Below are 15,889 nucleotides of genomic sequence, written 5' to 3' on the forward strand. Positions count from 1 at the left end.
TGGGAGACGAGGGTTGTCCTTGTGTTGGAAGAGGGCATGTGTCTTCTCGTGGGCTGAGGCCGGTAGCTTAGCAGTTACATTTGAAAATAAAACTCAGACTTCAGAAATGAGAGGTAAGGTAGGTTTGGCCTTTTTTGCCACCTCAGAGGATTCTGTCAGCCGGACGATGGGTCCCAAGGCGGCAGCGGGAAGGGCTTCCAGATCACCGCCCAGGCACATGAGGTTTCAATGCCTGAGTTAAAGTTCGAGTCCGAACTTTGCTGTCACAAACAGGCTTATGTCACATTTCATGTGGGGCCTCTGACGGCCAAGTGATTGGAGGGTAAGCGTTTGGCACGTGGCACTCGTGCAGCCCACCAGTGGGTGTGGTGCTGGGCTCGGCCTCGGAACTAAGGTCTGGTCGCGGCTCCATCTGGGACCTCTGGGAGTGGGAAAACGGGACTTGGCGAGGCCCTGGGACTGTCTCCTGTGTCCCTGAATGTTTTGCTGAGCAGGCCTTTCTGTGTATGGCGCTGGTCTCGGCGGGTGCTGCACGCTTGTGAACATGCCCCATCCCCGTATCTCTTCAGCCTGAATTTCCTGTTTCCTCCCCTTCCTCCCTGTTCTCTGACACGATTTTCCTGTTTATTTTGATTTTGCACAGTCCAGCGAAGCGGCTCTCCAGCAGGAAGGTGGCAAGGTAGGAGACCCTTGGTTATTTACGGAGATGTTCAGAAATGTATCATTAATCATAGCTCTTTAAAACGTGTTTAGAGAATAGTATCTTCCAAGATAAGTTTTTAAAACTTTTGGAAGTCACCCCTCATGGTTTGGGACTGAACATAATTCTTGGGGATGGGTTGTGAAACCAGTTTCCACCTCCACGCCACGATCAGACCCTGGTTTGTGACAGGGAGGTGTGTGCTGAAAGCTTCCGGCATTGTGCCCATCTTACCAAGTCTTCGCAGAAATGTCCTCAGGCGGCCCTTGGCATCCCCACGTGTCATGTCTGCTGTAAGGTAGCCCACGGTGTTATCCGCGAGGGTCATGGCGGAGCCCTGGTCTGGGTCGGCCTCCTTCAGATGCTCTGCCCTTCACGCCCACGCTGGCTCTCCAAGGTGAGAAGAGGGTGGAGGCGAGCCAAATGCCGAGTTTCTGAAGAACACACTCTTGTGGCCATTTCTCCACCTCCCAGCTTTGGGTCTACCTGTCGGCTTCCTGCGTAAGAGGTGGCAGCACGCACAAGTACCCTGTGTCCCCCAGGGCTGGCTCACCAGTTTTCACCGGGCTTGTCTGATGCCAGCGTTTCTCACAGGAAGCCATGGAATGCTCACTTACTTCCTTTCTCCGACAAGTCGCCGCTTCTGGACTCAGTGATGGCTGTGATATTGCCACTTGCCTCACCTTCTCGCCGCACCCCTGCCTCCCCTGCCCAGCTAGGGCCTCTGCCCTCTGCATGGGCACCACGGCTGTGGGCAGTAGCACTGTGGTCCCCGGCCTGCGCTGTGTGTGTTTGTTTCAGGGATGGGGTCATGCTGCTCCCTGAACCCGTCTCCCTTCTTTTATCTACATGTTTTTTGTTTGGCACATCTTGTAGCTTCTTGAGAAAAGAGGTGTCCAGGAGATACATTTTTGAGACCTTGCTGGCTACTTGACTCCCGTGTGTGACTTCATACAGAATTTGAGGTTGGGAGCCCCTCCTCTGAGGAGCTGTGCACACACCGCCCAGTACCTCCCAGCGCTAGGGCTGCTGCCAGGGCCCTGAGGCTTTCACGTTTTCTTCGCAACTTTCTCCCTGGAAGCTGAATTTTCAGGTGTTTTCTCTATCCCTGAAGTTTAGAAACTTTGTGATAAGTCTCATGAGTCCTTCCTATTAATTATGCTGGACAGAATGACAGACAGACCGTTTAGGTCTGGGAGTCTCCACCCCTTGGTCCCGTGGACCTTTCTTAGGCTGTTGGATAGCTTCATCCATCCCCCATCCTCCCTCTGGAACCTCCTTGCTGCCCTGTGTGCCTCTGCTCTGGTTCCTCCTGTGACAGCCACAGTGTTTTCTCCGTGTCTCTTCCCCACGTCCGGGTCCGGGCCATCTTTCTAGAGACTTTTCCCTCACAACTGGGGCTGCTGCTGTCCGTGCTGCTGTGGTTGCTTACAGCTGGCAGGTGGCCTCTGGCCCATGTGTGGTGTGGATAGGCCTCGGGCCGGCTGGTGTCCCGGGGCGGGGGGATCTGTGCTGGGCCCGTGTGTGCGGCTCTCCTCCTCTGTAAGGGTGTGGTTTGGAACCACTCCTGTGTGCTCTCAGGTGCTGGGCCTCCCTGGCTTCTCCAGAGCGACGTGCTGGCTGCCAGCGCCTCCCTGGCCGGCCGCAGCCCTCCTACCCACTTCCAGCGTGGGCACCTTTTCTCTGGTACGGCCTAGTCTCTTCTTTGCCCTTGGCGTGGGAACCTCCTGTGTTTCTTTTTCTAGTGTCTTAGGGGTTTAGTGGAAGCAGAGGTGAAGGTTGTCAACCCTTTTCTGCACTTGTTCTCACCAACCCCCTTGTAGAGGAGCATCGAGACTCCAGGGAACATAACGTGTAGTCCAAACTACACGTTTGTTACAAGTTTGGCATTGCTTTCCTCCTCCCCACCATGTTCCACCCCAGACGGCCTACAGATGGTGACAGGAAAGAAGGTAAAAGCTGTCCCCCCAGCCTCCTGCATCCAGGATGTGGACAGGCCCTGGGGTCCCTGGGCCCGTGCTACCTCAGCTCTTAGTCTCTCTCTGCCTGCTCCTTTGAAATACCCTCTGAGAATCTGATCTTTCCTTCACAGATACCATTTGGTATGAAAAAGTCTAGTCTGCGACTGTTTATAGTTTGGTTCACAAACAGCATATTTACAGTCTACACACGCAGACGCACACACACAGTTTTAATCTGCCATTTTACGCTTCAAACCACCACTAGAATTCTAAGGAAAACTCAGTCACGGGTGCTTTCGCTGGTCACATTGTCTCAACCCTTTGCATGTGGCACTGGACCGTGTGGTTTGGAACCTCCAGCTCTGGCCTCTGAGACCTGGCTGTGTGCCTGGCCTAGATGGAAGTGGCTCTGGGGTCAGTGTGCGTACAAGGACCCGGAGGAACCCGCACACAGCACAGCCGACCTCAGGACAGGGGGCAGCACCAGCGGGATGGCCACAGGGCTGACGGCTGCCATGTACAGAAGGCACCCTTGGGGTGCATCAGGCATCTCCCACAGCCCCCTCTCCTGTGGGTCTCCTGCGTGGTGGTGGATTTAGATAAACAAGGCCTAAAGGGGCCACACGGTGAGGCCACATATTAGGAACCCATGTTGGGGCCAAAGTCATGGAGGGGTATTTAAACACAGCAGTTGGACAAAAACAGGATGGCCCTTTGGGTTTAGCACCCTTCAGGGAATCAGGTGAAATCCACAGAAAGGTGCTCAGTGTCCCACCCAGGACACCTCCGCTGGACTTCTGATCCCCAGGGGTGAAGATGTCCTCCTTTTTTGTTCCCCTTAGAACACATCTGGAAAAAGATTTAAGGAACGTATCAGCTCAGTCAGTGCTAAAAACGAAATAGAATTTCACGCCTTTGATAACGTAGAAATCTTCAGTGTAGTTTTTAATAGCATTTTATTGAATTCTTATCCTGTGTTGTGTCCTTAAAAGGAGCTGTTCATTTATACAGCCTCACTTACACCTCATGATAGCTCGTGATCCCCATTTTATAGGAGAGTAAGGCTCAGAGAGGTGAGTGGCTTTCTCAAGGCCACACAGCTCTGAGCATCAGGCTACTGAGTTTGGAGCCTGGGTCAGCGTGGGTAGACTTGCTGCCGGGACTCTGTGCAAATGGTCTGAGAGTTTTAAGTGCAGGTAAATTAAGCGATAACAGTGTCACCGTAGCCAGTGAGACTGCCTCTGGGGTGACTGTGAACATAGTTTGCTGAGCACCTGCTAGGGCGCCAGTGGCTGGGGAACGAAGGAGGGGCTCTGAGGGTACTGAGGGCGCTTCTGCAGGTCCACCTGGCATGGCCCACAGTGCGGGGCTGCGGCCGCAGGGGTGCTTGCGTCTGCGCGTCTTCCCAAGCTTGATCCCGGGAGAAACTCCACGCGCGGCCCTGAAAGAGACCCCTGGTCTCTTGCTGTTACTGCCACATAAGGAGTGTGTTTGCAAACCAGGTAGCAAGAGTGCATGTGGGTGATGCCGCACGCAGAAGGTATGATCCTGAATTAATGTTTCACGGGCCTGTGGCCGAGAGGAGATTAGTTCATATCAGAGAGAGGAATGAAGTCGTGTTTTATTACCCGAGGACAAAGTACCCTCATCCATTAGCTTCCCAGGAAGGCGGCCAGGACGTCAGGTTTCAAAGAGCAACGGGGCTATCCTGTGGCCCTTGGGTGGCTGTGTCCTGCCGGGACCCCCTTGGTGGAAGCCTGGGCCCGTGGTGCTGGCTTCTGGTGTTCAGCCCAACAGATGCTCATGTTTATAGAGCTAGTGACTTTTCCTTGCTGTGCTCTGCTGAAGGACCTTTTCTGGACTGGGCTATTGTTTCTTCTCCACAGGTACCTGCACCAGTCAGGGGCCCTGACCGTGGAGGCCCTACAGGACCCTGCCCCAGACCCTGTGGAGGTCATGGAAGAGGACATTGCTGATAAGGTAGGCCCCGGACCACCTGCAGATGGCACAGCCAGGTCTGAGGACATGCGACGGTGCTGCCGCCTTGGGACGCAGGCCATGCTGGGGTGGGGGGGTGCCAGCCTCATCAGAGGCCCCAGTGACTGTGCAGTGGAAGGAGCGTTTCCCGTTGTGCATGGAGAGGCCGGTTGTCGGCCGTATCTGTCTGTGGGCCCATCTGGCTGCGCCGACGCGCAGGGACTCTGTTCCCCTGACTCCTGGAGGCAGAATCTGGGGGTGCTCGAGGTTTCAGGGTGGTGACCACAGAGCCAGACAACGTGTGAAGTCAGAGTTCCCAGAGAGTCCGTGTGGGGGGTTCCTTGGGGCAGGACAGCCATGCTGTGGAGGCGACCCCAAGTTTCTCAAGGGCCAGCTCAGCCAGAAATGAGGAGGAGTGGCACAATACCCGCAGCTCTTCCCGCGTCCCTGCTTGCTTCCTCCGTGAGCTGGACGGACCCCGGTCCCGCCCAGTGGACACCGCCTCCTGATTCTGAAGCCCCTATGTCACTCCCGAGGTCGTCTTCCTGGAGAAACGGGTGTCGGAGCTGGAGAAGGACACGGCTGCCAGCGGGGAGCAGCACAGCCGGCTGCGGCAGGAGAACCTCCAGCTCGTGCACAGGTGAGGAGGGCGTCCGTGGCCCTGGCTGCCTGTCCGCGTGTGACCCCGCAACCCCCTTGCTGCCACGATGTGGCTCACACATGGAAGTGCCCCTCCACCAGCCACCGGGAGCCAGGTCGGGATGGTGCCAGCGGCCTCCCGAGCGCGGTTCCCACTTAGTGCTGCCCCCGCCCCCGGCGTGTGTCCGGCCCCAGGGGAGACCAAAGGGAGGCACCAGCTCACGTCTCAGAAGTATGGCGGCCAGCACCCAAGCTGCCTGCGCAGAGTGTCCAGGAGAGGCTGGCAGAGGCGGAGGTCACATGTGGAGAGTCATGGAACTCTCTGGTAGGGTCCCCGATGTGTGTCCCTGTTTCCGAGAACCTGCCCTGGCCCAGATATGCCTGGAGATGGGCTTGCTGCTCTGTGACTGTTGCTGTGCTTGGTACACCCGTATCGTCCCCTCTACCGTGTCCTGTGAGGCAGATGCCACCTAATGTGCCATCTCGCAGGCGAGGACACTGAGGCACAGGCCATTGTCAGAGCCAGCCAGTGGGGCCAGGAAGGGTAGGGCCTCCAGAGCTCCTGCACTGGGGAGCTGGACCCACCCTGGAGCACGCGGGCTCTTGCAGGGACGGGAGGAGAGCGGGAGCCACAGGCAGACGGGATGCACAGTCTGGCTCAGCTGGGCGTCCGTGCTGACCTCCCCCACCGTTGTTTTGTCTGCATTTTGGAACCACTCCTGCCATGTAGCCTCACACCCAGTATAAGGGAAGACGTGTCTCCTGCAGCATATGGGTTTGGCTCAGGAGCGTCAGCTTCCTGGGCCGTGCCTGCATGCAGCTGGGTGTCACGGGGACAAAACAGCATTGTGGGGACGAGACAGTGTGGGGAGGCCCTGGAGGCGGGGGGAAGGCTGGAGGCTCTGTCCTCACCGGGCGGCCTGGACCTGGGCCCGGGCCTGAGCCTGGCTCTGCCACACATTCTGTGATCTCAGGCTCCTCTGAGTAGGTGTTGTGAGTGCTCCCGATGGCAGGACACAGGCCCACGTGCACTCACGGCTCCAGGGGATGCTTGGCCCCTGCCGTGATATGTTCATCCTGGAAGGCACTGACCTTCCCCACCCGTCCTCCGGTCTTCTCTTTGGATGCTGAGAATTAGAACGAGTCGTGTTACTGCACACATACTCCGTATGTCACTTTAACAGTAGAAACAGGTTCCCTGTGTAGTCGAGGGCCTGGGCTAGGCAGCTGCACGCCCTCCAGGCTCTCACGGGAGGGTCTGCCCGTGGCCTTGCTGCAGAGCTGGGTGGGGTCGGCACGCTCGTGGAGGGGCTTGGTTCCAGTGCTGCACAGAGTATCTGCCACACCTCTGGAGGCGCGTGTTCTCCCTCCTTGTTCGCGTCCAGAGGGACGTGGATGGGCCACCGCACTCATTTCTCAAGCTGACCGGTGAGGCTTCATTTGATCTGATGACACTTATCAGTTATCCACGTATGGAGTGGAAAGTCCACGTGCTGTGCCCCGGGGCTTGCCACGTCCAAACCTGTGGTATTTCTTTAGGTGTTGCCTGAGCTCTCCTAAAAACAGCATGCTTCTGCTGCCTTTCCCGCCGTCCCAGCGACCCCACCCCACACAGGTTCTGGTGCTCAGCTTCGTACTTTCTGGATCACCACCCCGGATGATCACCTGGGGCGGGCGGAGAGAAGCAGGTTCTGTGAGGCCTCGTGTGTCTGCAACGTGCGTGTCCGCTGCCAGCGTGACTGGGTCTGGAGTTGTTCCAAAGCAGGGGTCCCCGGGACCTGGCAGGCAGGCTCTGGGCCTTCTGACCACACTGTGACTGCAAGCCTGGCGTTCCTGTTCTTCCTGCCCTCTGTGGGGTCTGAGTTCTCTGCCTGGATGCCGGAAGGGTCTCATTTCCTGTGCTGGCACGTGGTTTCCAACCTTTAAATCTGGAAGCTGTGCCTCCGCTTTGGGAATGTTTCTAGAATTATTTCTCTGCACGGCCCGTTCCATTTTCTTATTTGTCTGAACTTGTGTTAATCTAACGTTAGACCTTCTGGACTTTCTCATTTTCTTTACTTTTCTATTCTCTTTGTCATTTCTGTCTTTTAAAATTCTAATATCCTTGTTTTTCTTCTTCAGCTCTCCTGTTGAATTTAAAATTTTTTCTTCTCATGTTTTTAATTTCTGAGAATCACTTTGTAAATTCCCTTCTGGTGTCCTGTTCCTGTTTCCTGGAAGCAGTGTCTTTGCTCTGAGGCCTGGGTTACAGGGCTTTCTCCTGCATGAGGTCCTTTTTCTCTGTTTGCTGTGGCCACTTTGTGTCAGCACCTTTCCCATGGTGTCTGGTGATCTTGGGCTCTCCGTTCACTCTTACGTGTGAGGCACCCCAAGGAGGTTGAGAAGCCCTGTGTGCATCGACAGCTTGTGGATGTGGGCTCCATGGGCAGGGCCCCGAGCCCTTCTCTCTGGGATGGGCATTCCCTGCTTCCTGCACGTGGGCGTGGTGGTCTGGGAAGGTGCCGGGGTCAGGGCCCCCATGTGCACGTTTCCTTTGTCTCAGGTTACTGCTAACACCCACCCGTGCCTCTCCCATGGGTGACCTGGGTGCTCAGCCTACAGTGTCCGTGCAGGGTGCTCCCGGGGGCGGACACCTGGTGGGCTTGTGCCCCTGGGAGGGTCTCCTGGCCACACGCCGAGCGAGCTTCCCGAGAGCGCTGGAGACCGTCCCTGCTGTCACAACTTTGCCACCATCTCGAGGCCCTGGGTGCGGGCATGGGAGGCCGAGGCTGTCTGGGGGATACGACCCCTCCTTCAGAACCATCCTTGACCGGAGCTGGTGGGGGGTGGGGTCGTCTCTCTTTCTCTGCTGCCCCTCCTTCCCTTCGCCTTCACAGAGCCAATGCCCTTGAGGAGCAGCTGAAGGAGCAGGAGCTGAGAGCCTGTGAGATGGCGCTGGAGGAGGCGCGGAGGCACCGGGAGCTCGTGTGCAGGATGGAGCGGGAGCGCAGCATCGAGGTGGAGAGCCTGCAGGCCAGGTGGGGCGTGCAGCCCCGGTGGCCGCCCCTCCCAGCACATCCGGTGTCTTAGAATAAAGCCGATGTTAGAGAAAGGGAAAGCCCGCACGAGGAAAGCTGTAAAAGTGCTCAGTGTCACAATTCAAAGACTGACCCTACGTGGATGTCCTTCTGAGTCCGTCTCTAGTTGGGGTTCTCCTAGTCAGAACGCCAGGCCTCTTGCAGACAACTTGACGCAGTGCCTTTGTGCTGCTCCGGAGGTAGGAACCTTTGAAGAGTCAGGAAAAGTGGGGAAAACAGCGTGGGTTTGCACGCCCTGCAGGAGACAGCCTGTCAAGGCCCGGGAGCAGCAGCAGCCACCACGCGGGGTGTAGGCCGGACATGCGGCACACGCGTATGGTTGTCTCTGTGAGCGGGGGTCTTACAGCGTTGGGGAGAGAGAGCCCGCGTGTCCGTCCGTCAGCGGAGAAATGCTTGAACGGGCCGTCTGAGAGCTCCCCAGAGGTCCTCCCCAAGGTCAGAGAGGGCGAGGGCATCTGATGGCTCATTTCATAGCTGAGCCGGAGCCACTTCCCGAATTCGGGACACAGCAGGTGTAACTAGATGAGCGGGTTTCCAGGCTCTGCAGCCCGAGTGTCCCTCCCCCACTCCTGATGCTGGGGTGCATTGGACTTTACTGGAGAAGAGCTCCTGTGCGTTTTTAAGAGTAGGGGTGCAGGAGGGGCTGCGCGCAGGGCTGTGCCAGCCACCTGGACACGAGGCCCCCTGGCATGTAGACACAGTGGGGTGCTGCTCTGGGTTCAGCCGGGCCCAGATTCCGGCTTCCAGAGGACAGAGAAGGGACGGGAAAATGCACCCGACACAGGACACACCCGGAAACACACCTTCACCAGGCGATCCAGGTCAGCATCACCTGCGGGGAGTCGTGAGGACTCAGACACCCGATCTGGTGACGAGAAGGGCACCTCCCCCCCGTGACCCGTCTCATCACGAGAAACACCAGATCAACCCAGCGTGAGGGACACTACCAAATAAGTGACCAGAACTGCTCAGAACTGTCAAGGCCACGAAAAGTCAGGAAAGGCCGGGAGACTGCCACAGACCCCAGGGGACAAAGCAGACGAGGCGGCGTGTGCAGTGTGGCCCAGAGACTGGAGGGCACGATTGGGAGATGACATGAAGTCCATGGTTTGATGACTAGTATACCCCGCAGGGCTGTGGTAAAGGCGCCACGTGACCACATGACGGGCAGGTGCCATGCAGGAAGCAGTACCGGCCAGGCCCACAGGGACTCCACGCCGTGTCTGCAACTTTTCTGTAAACCCCAAAGTATCCCCAACCCCAAGGGTATTTTTTTAAATGTTTGTTTAATTTTGAGAGAGAGAGAGAGAGAGAGAGAGAGAGAGAGAGAGAGAGGCAGAGCACAAGTGGGGGAGGGGCAGAGAGAGAGGGAGACACAGAATCAGAAGCAGGCTCCAGGCTCTGAGCCGTCAGCACAGAGCCAGACATGGGAGCTTGAACTCGTGAACTGTGAGATGATGACCCAAATTCGGGTGCTCCACCGACTGAGCCCCTGAGGTGCTCCCCCCAAGTGTATTTAATAACTATCCCAGCGTAAGGGAAAGCTTGGGCCCAGAGCACTTGAGTGGTACGTAGGGTCGGAGCATCTGAGGAGGCCTCTGTGGCTCCCTAGGCAGCTCCTGGCAGGGCTGCCAAGACACTGGGTCTCCCTTGCCCCAAGGAACCACGTTTCCTGGGTTGAAGTCCCAGCTTTGTTCTTGTGTCCCAGGCTGCAGCAGCTAGATGAGGAGAACGGAGAGCTAAGGTCCTGCACGCCGTGTCTGAAGGCCAACATTGAGCGCTTGGAGGAGGTGAGCGGTCAGTGGGGAGCACAGAGCGGGTGGAGGCCAGGCCGGCTCACGGGCCTGCCACCCTCTGCACCTCATGGGTCCTCTGAAGCGAGGCAGCCACACGGCCAGCCACGGGGTGTGACCAGAGGCCAGGAAGCTATGCTGCTCCGTAGCGCAAGCTGTTACCCTGGGCCCACCGGCCCCATATGGTGAGGACAAGGACAGCTCGGTCCCCGCCTGGCTTCCCAGCTTTCTCACGGATCCAAGAGTTCAGTTTAGATTAACCCGTGGTCCGAATCCAGGGATGATGTCCTCCAGGGGCTGACTCCAGCTGGACCCCTCGTGCCCTGTCCTGCAGCTGTTCACTCGAGAAGCCTCTCCTCCCCTCCTCTCCCCTCCCGGTCACATGTCCCCTGGGAAGCTCCGAACCCGGAGAATATCTAAGACCACCTGGGCTCTGACTCCCCTGAACTATTCCCTCTGGGCAGCCGTGGGTCCGATCCTGCTCTTGCATGGATCCTTTCTGCCCTGCCTCGCCTGAGGAACAGTGTCTGTGGCCTGTGCAGACACCCTGCGCCAAGAGCACCCCAGGCGCACCTGCAGGCGCGGTGCTCGGGGTCAGCACTGCCCCGGGAGCACCATGCCCGGGTGATGGGATGGCTGAGACGCAGCCATTGTGGGCTGAGCCCGGGGGCCACGGAAGACTCGGGAAAGCTGTGTGGTTGGGGCAGCAGGCAGGCTTATTTCCACAGGAGAAGCAGAAGTTGCTGGATGAGATGGAAGAGTTATCCCTGCGGCTCAGTGATGAGCAGGAGAACAGGAGGAAGCTGGGAGACAGGCTGAGCCACGAGAGGCACCAGTTCCAGAGGGACAAGGAGGCAACCCAGGAGGTGAGCGTGGCACCCGGTAGGGGTGGGACCTGCGTCCCTGCGTGGGGTCCGTGCCTGTGCCCTCCACATCCTGAGACCTGCAGCTGGCGGCCATGTGGTGCTGGGCGTTAGGTGGTGTTTGGGAAGCGTGGCTGGCATTGTCCTCCCACTCGGACGTGGCGCTCGGACTGACCCAGAGGTTCTGAAGCTGAGGGCTGAGCTGGCACTTGCTGCCTCGGGTGCCCGAAGGCCTGCTCACCCTGTGGTTGCCTGCAGTTGATCGAGGACCTGCGCAAGCAGCTGGAGCACCTGCAGCTCTTCAAGCTGGAGGCCGAGCAGAGGAGGGGCCGGGGCAGCAGCATGGGTCTGCAGGAGTACAACAGCCGCACCCGCGAGAGCGAGCTGGAGCAGGAGGTCCGCAGGTTGAAGCAGGTGCGGGCAGCCACACCCCTGTATCCCTGCAGAAGCTTCCAGGAGCCCGGCATGGGGCAGGGGGCACGCAGGGAGCTCGTGCCCGAGCCAGAGGCCGTTCCAGCCACTCCCCGTATGGGCTCAGCCACTAGCGGGGGCCCCCCGCCCCGGGAGTGACCCTGTCGTGTCCCCTATTCAGGATAACCGTAACCTGAAGGAGCAGAATGATGAGCTCAATGGGCAGATCATCAACCTGAGCATCCAGGGTGCCAAGAACCTCTTCTCCACGTCCTTCTCAGAGTCCCTGGCTGCGGAGATCAGCTCCGTTTCCCGAGATGAGGTAAGGCCCATCCAGTCCTGGCCACCGGGATGTGCCACAGTCTGTGCACCAACCCAGCACTGACCGCTGCTCTTCCCACAGCTCATGGATGCGATTCAGAAGCAGGAGGAGATTAACTTCCGCCTGCAGGACTACATTGACCGGATCATCGTGGCCATCATGGAGACCAACCCATCCATCCTGGAGGTCAAGTAGAGGCAAGAAGGCCCAGCTCGGTGGGCCCAGGACCCCACCCGCACCCAGGAGATGGCCACGGCGCGCACACAGCCGAGACAAGCGGCTGGGCTGGGGTGCATAGAAGGGTCTGCACAGGGAAGAGGAACAGGAGCTCCGGGGCCAGGGCCCACGCAGGAGAGGGTGGGGCTGGGCCTGCTCTCTGCAGAGATGTGGGGAGCACGGCTCAGGCTCAGGCGAACCCCTCTGCGAGCTCCCTCTCATGTGGCAGACCTCTCTGCTGCCCTACTTGTCAGGGAAGAAAGGAAGGACACGTCCCCACCGGGACACTGCCATCTGCGTCTGCTCAGGGGCCCTCACCTGGATGGCACAGAGGCCCCAGGACCCTCTCACCAGACGTGGTGGCGTGGGAAGGACTGCCAGGCAAGGTGGTGCACATCAGGCTCTGGCCGGGAGCTGCAGGACCCCGGCTTTCCTGGGGCTGTGACTCTTGAGCTGCTCCGCCCAGCCACCCATCCAGAGAGGGCACCGCAGTCCAGCTTCAGACCCAGGGGCTCTGCAGCTGGCCACGCAGCTGTCCCCATGCCCCAAACCCTTGCTGCGGTAACGGGGCTGGGGCCCAGCCTCTGCTCCAAAATCAGGACTTGAGAGTCCCACCACATGGAGCATGCCCCCTGCACAGGGTGGGTCTCAGGGCCCCTCTGACTCCAGGTGTGGCAGCATCGTGGTGAGAAACTGCTTCCCCATGGGTGTGGTCCCCGGCCTCCTGGAGCCCTCCCCTCCCTGAGCACGTCTCAGCTGCTCTGGGTGAAGTCCCGGTCTCCCAGGCCAGAGTCCACATGTCTGGCACCACGTTTCCTCTGGGAGTTTGAAGTCGCTGAAGTGGCCGTCCTTCCCCGAGCTGCATTTTGGAGGAGGCTGGGTGGTGTGGGTTCTCTAAGTACATAGATCCGGAGCAGAGAGCAAGGCCCTCCTGGCAGCTTGTGGGTTCCTTCAAGGAAGCCATTGCCTGGCTCTGTGCCACCACCGCCAGGCACTGCACCACCATGGGGGCTGCTGGGCCTGCCCCCACCCTGCGCCTGAGCACTGTCCAGGAGCCTCTGGGTGCTGCAGGTGGGTCAAGACCCCACACACAGACTGGCCACTGCTGCGTGCAAGTGCGTATGTGAGGGCGTGTGTGCGTGTGTGTGTGCGTTGCCCTGTGTCCCTCCATCCTCCGTGTGGCCCACCTTCTACACTAAGATTTAAGATGTTGCCTCGTATTGTACATTTTGGGGAAAGCCTTGGGTGTAAATCAGTGTAAACTTGGAGGAGAGATTTTTCTATCATGTAGAGTAGGTATTTTTTATAGATTGAAGGTTGATCAATTTTTTAATACTTCCAAGAGAGAAAACTATCTGTGTATACACATGAAATATATATATATATATGTATGATAATAAATACTGGAACTCTGCTTTCCGTGCCCAGCCCTGCCCCCGTGACACAGACTTGGATCTGTTTCTGTCCATCACCCAACGGTACCGTAGCTGTAAATATGAGTTGCAGGGAGATGTTTCATGCATACACCCAGGTGTGGACTTGCACAGTGACCCTCTTTCCTTCCTCTTGAGAAAGACTTTTCAGGCAGAGCAGTGGTGACCTGGATACTAGAGGGCAAGGCCAGGACGCTCTCACCGAAGATTAAAGCTGTCTATACCCACTGAGGCCGGCTTCTTCCTCCGTGGGGTCTGAGGGCTGGGTGGGGGTGCCATGGGCCTCGCCTGGTCCCCCAATGTATTTGGGGGTTGGAGGCTTTGCGCCACGTGAGCTCAGACAGCAGGAGACCTTCTGGTCAAGCTGGCCCTTCCTGGAGGCCCCAGGGTTGCACCTCCAGTCTGGACCCCCAGCGGAGCTCAGCCAAGGGTCCCTCCGGGGGCGGGGCCATGTGATGGGGCTTTGGGGGCCATGGGTGTTCATGGGAGGACACAGCCCGAGTATAAGCTGGGCTGAGGGGTTGCATCGCAGATCTGGGGCTCCTCGGTGTCCGCATGGGACATGTAATCGGATAAAGAACAGGCCTGGGGGGGGGGGCGGTTGGGTCACGCGGTATACCCAAACTGAAAGCACAGGGGAAGCACAGGTCCCGACAGGATTTGGCTTGAATATCAGGAAGAAGGTCAGGCTGGGTGCCCAGGCTGAGGAGGAGAGCTCAAGTGCCACCGTAGTCGGGGAGGACAGTGAGAAGGTTCTATGGGCAAGTGACTAAATCTAATTTGAAGTGGGGGTTGTTGGCCAAACCCCCCAGACTCGATTCCCCAGCCCAGGTATCCACAGGAGCGGCAAACCGTGCATTTACCACATCCCTCGCACTAAGCTACCTGTGTGCCAGTCACACAACTGAAAGACAGGTCCAGGGAAGACCAAAGACCCCACCCCCAACCACCCAGCAAGGCACCAAACGGGCTTGAACCCAGGTGTGCTGGCCCACCGGGCCAATAACCTGAGGGCCATGGGGAGGGGACACGGTCTGGCCTGTGGTGAGCAGGGGCCCCAGGACTCCTCCCCAGCTGGGGCTGCAGCAGCCGGACTCCAAAGGGTCACCAGGGTCAGGCCTGGGAGCCCTGGATCCTGTGTGGGTGGCAGTGAGGAGGGCAGGGAGGACACAAGACTGTCATCCTGCACGTGGCCCACTTGCCCCTGGTCCAGCATGTGCGTACCACCACTGAGGGTCCCTGTGCCCGAATCCCGCTAGAATCTCCATTCCGTGAAGGTCTTTGGGTATGTCGTCTACTGCTGTGTCCCAAAGCCAAGAACAGCATGGGCACACGTGGGATCTGCACAGGGATGCTTGAGCCAACGCCTCCCACCGATACACAGGGCTCTTTGTGTTCGGCCCTTCCCAACCCTTCTCCAGCTCCCTCCCCTTACCTTGGACACATAGCTACTCCACAGTCCTGAAAACTCCTCCTGAGGCCCGCTTGTAGTGACTGGGCTTCCTCCCCCTTGACAACAGGCCCTGGCCCCTTGTTGGGAAGGGCAGGAATGCTCCTCTCTCCTTAACCGCCCCCCCCCCCCCCCCCCCACCGCCCCTGGTGTATGGCCTGGCTCTGAAAAACTCTGCAGTGAGCTGACAGGAATCTCGATTTCAGTTGCTTATCTTGTTGGGAAGTTACATGACACCAGTTGAAACACAGCCACCCCAGGCAGTGTGCTTTGGAAGGGGCAGGGGAGGGAAGGGGACCTGTGGAGTTCGGCCCTTGACTGTCTTCTGTGATTCCACAGCCATCACGCGGGGGAGGAAGCTAGGGACAGGCAAGTCACAAGCTTGCTGCTTAGAGAACTCAGGAAGGGGCACCATCCCGGCTGCAGCATGTGGAGAGTCAGAGAGAGGTTTTCCTGGGGCTTGGTCTCCTGGGAATACTGAGCTCTGTCCCTGAAGGTCCTACTGAGGTTAGCTTAGATTTTCTGGACACTGAAACAAACCAAGCTTCCACTTAGAATTTAAGTGTGACCCCTGGATGGCTCAGTCTGTTAAGCGTCCGACTCTTGATTTAGGCTCGGATCTGTGAGTTTGAGCCCCACACTGGGCCCCTCACTGACACTGCAGAGCCTGCTTGGGATTCCCCCCCCCCCCCAAACGCTATGTCTCTCCCAAAACAATTAAAAAAAAAACCCAACTCTACCCTATCTGGAGGCAGAATTGAGCCACAGCCAAGTACTCTTCCTGAATCTCTTAGCCGACATGCCTGGTTTTTCTCGTCTCTTGCATGACCAGTGCCTCCTCAGGCTCCCCAAGTGCCCCCTGAACACGACGAGTCTTTAGGGCTCTGCCCTCAGCATCCTGGCTCCCCATTCCACAGCCTCCCTGTGCTTCGGCCGCAAGTGAACATTTTACTCCGTGTCCTGCTGCCTCCGAACATCTAGGCGGCATAGGGGCCTCCAGTTTCGTGACCTCTGGTTGGGTGACCTCACGCTGTCCAAAGGGAACTC

General features: G+C 58.2%; 1 protein-coding gene across 1 annotated transcript in view; it reads left to right on the top strand.

The window, feature by feature from the left end:
• RAB11FIP3 (RAB11 family interacting protein 3) overlaps nucleotides 1–13,619 on the top strand; it is an 82,861-nt gene extending 69,242 nt beyond the window's left edge. Inside the window, exons 8-16 of the mRNA XM_030301527.1 lie at nucleotides 644–679; nucleotides 4,548–4,641; nucleotides 5,175–5,278; nucleotides 8,154–8,294; nucleotides 10,063–10,144; nucleotides 10,876–11,013; nucleotides 11,269–11,424; nucleotides 11,603–11,743; nucleotides 11,825–13,619. Of these exons, the coding sequence (XP_030157387.1) occupies nucleotides 644–679; nucleotides 4,548–4,641; nucleotides 5,175–5,278; nucleotides 8,154–8,294; nucleotides 10,063–10,144; nucleotides 10,876–11,013; nucleotides 11,269–11,424; nucleotides 11,603–11,743; nucleotides 11,825–11,938 (1,006 nt within the window). The 3' untranslated portion in view covers nucleotides 11,939–13,619. The remainder of the gene's footprint in view (nucleotides 1–643; nucleotides 680–4,547; nucleotides 4,642–5,174; nucleotides 5,279–8,153; nucleotides 8,295–10,062; nucleotides 10,145–10,875; nucleotides 11,014–11,268; nucleotides 11,425–11,602; nucleotides 11,744–11,824) is intronic.
• The last annotated feature ends 2,270 nt before the right edge of the window (nucleotides 13,620–15,889 follow it).

Source organism: Lynx canadensis, chromosome E3, assembly GCF_007474595.2.
Source record: "Lynx canadensis isolate LIC74 chromosome E3, mLynCan4.pri.v2, whole genome shotgun sequence".
Classification (NCBI taxonomy): domain Eukaryota; kingdom Metazoa; phylum Chordata; class Mammalia; order Carnivora; family Felidae; genus Lynx; species Lynx canadensis.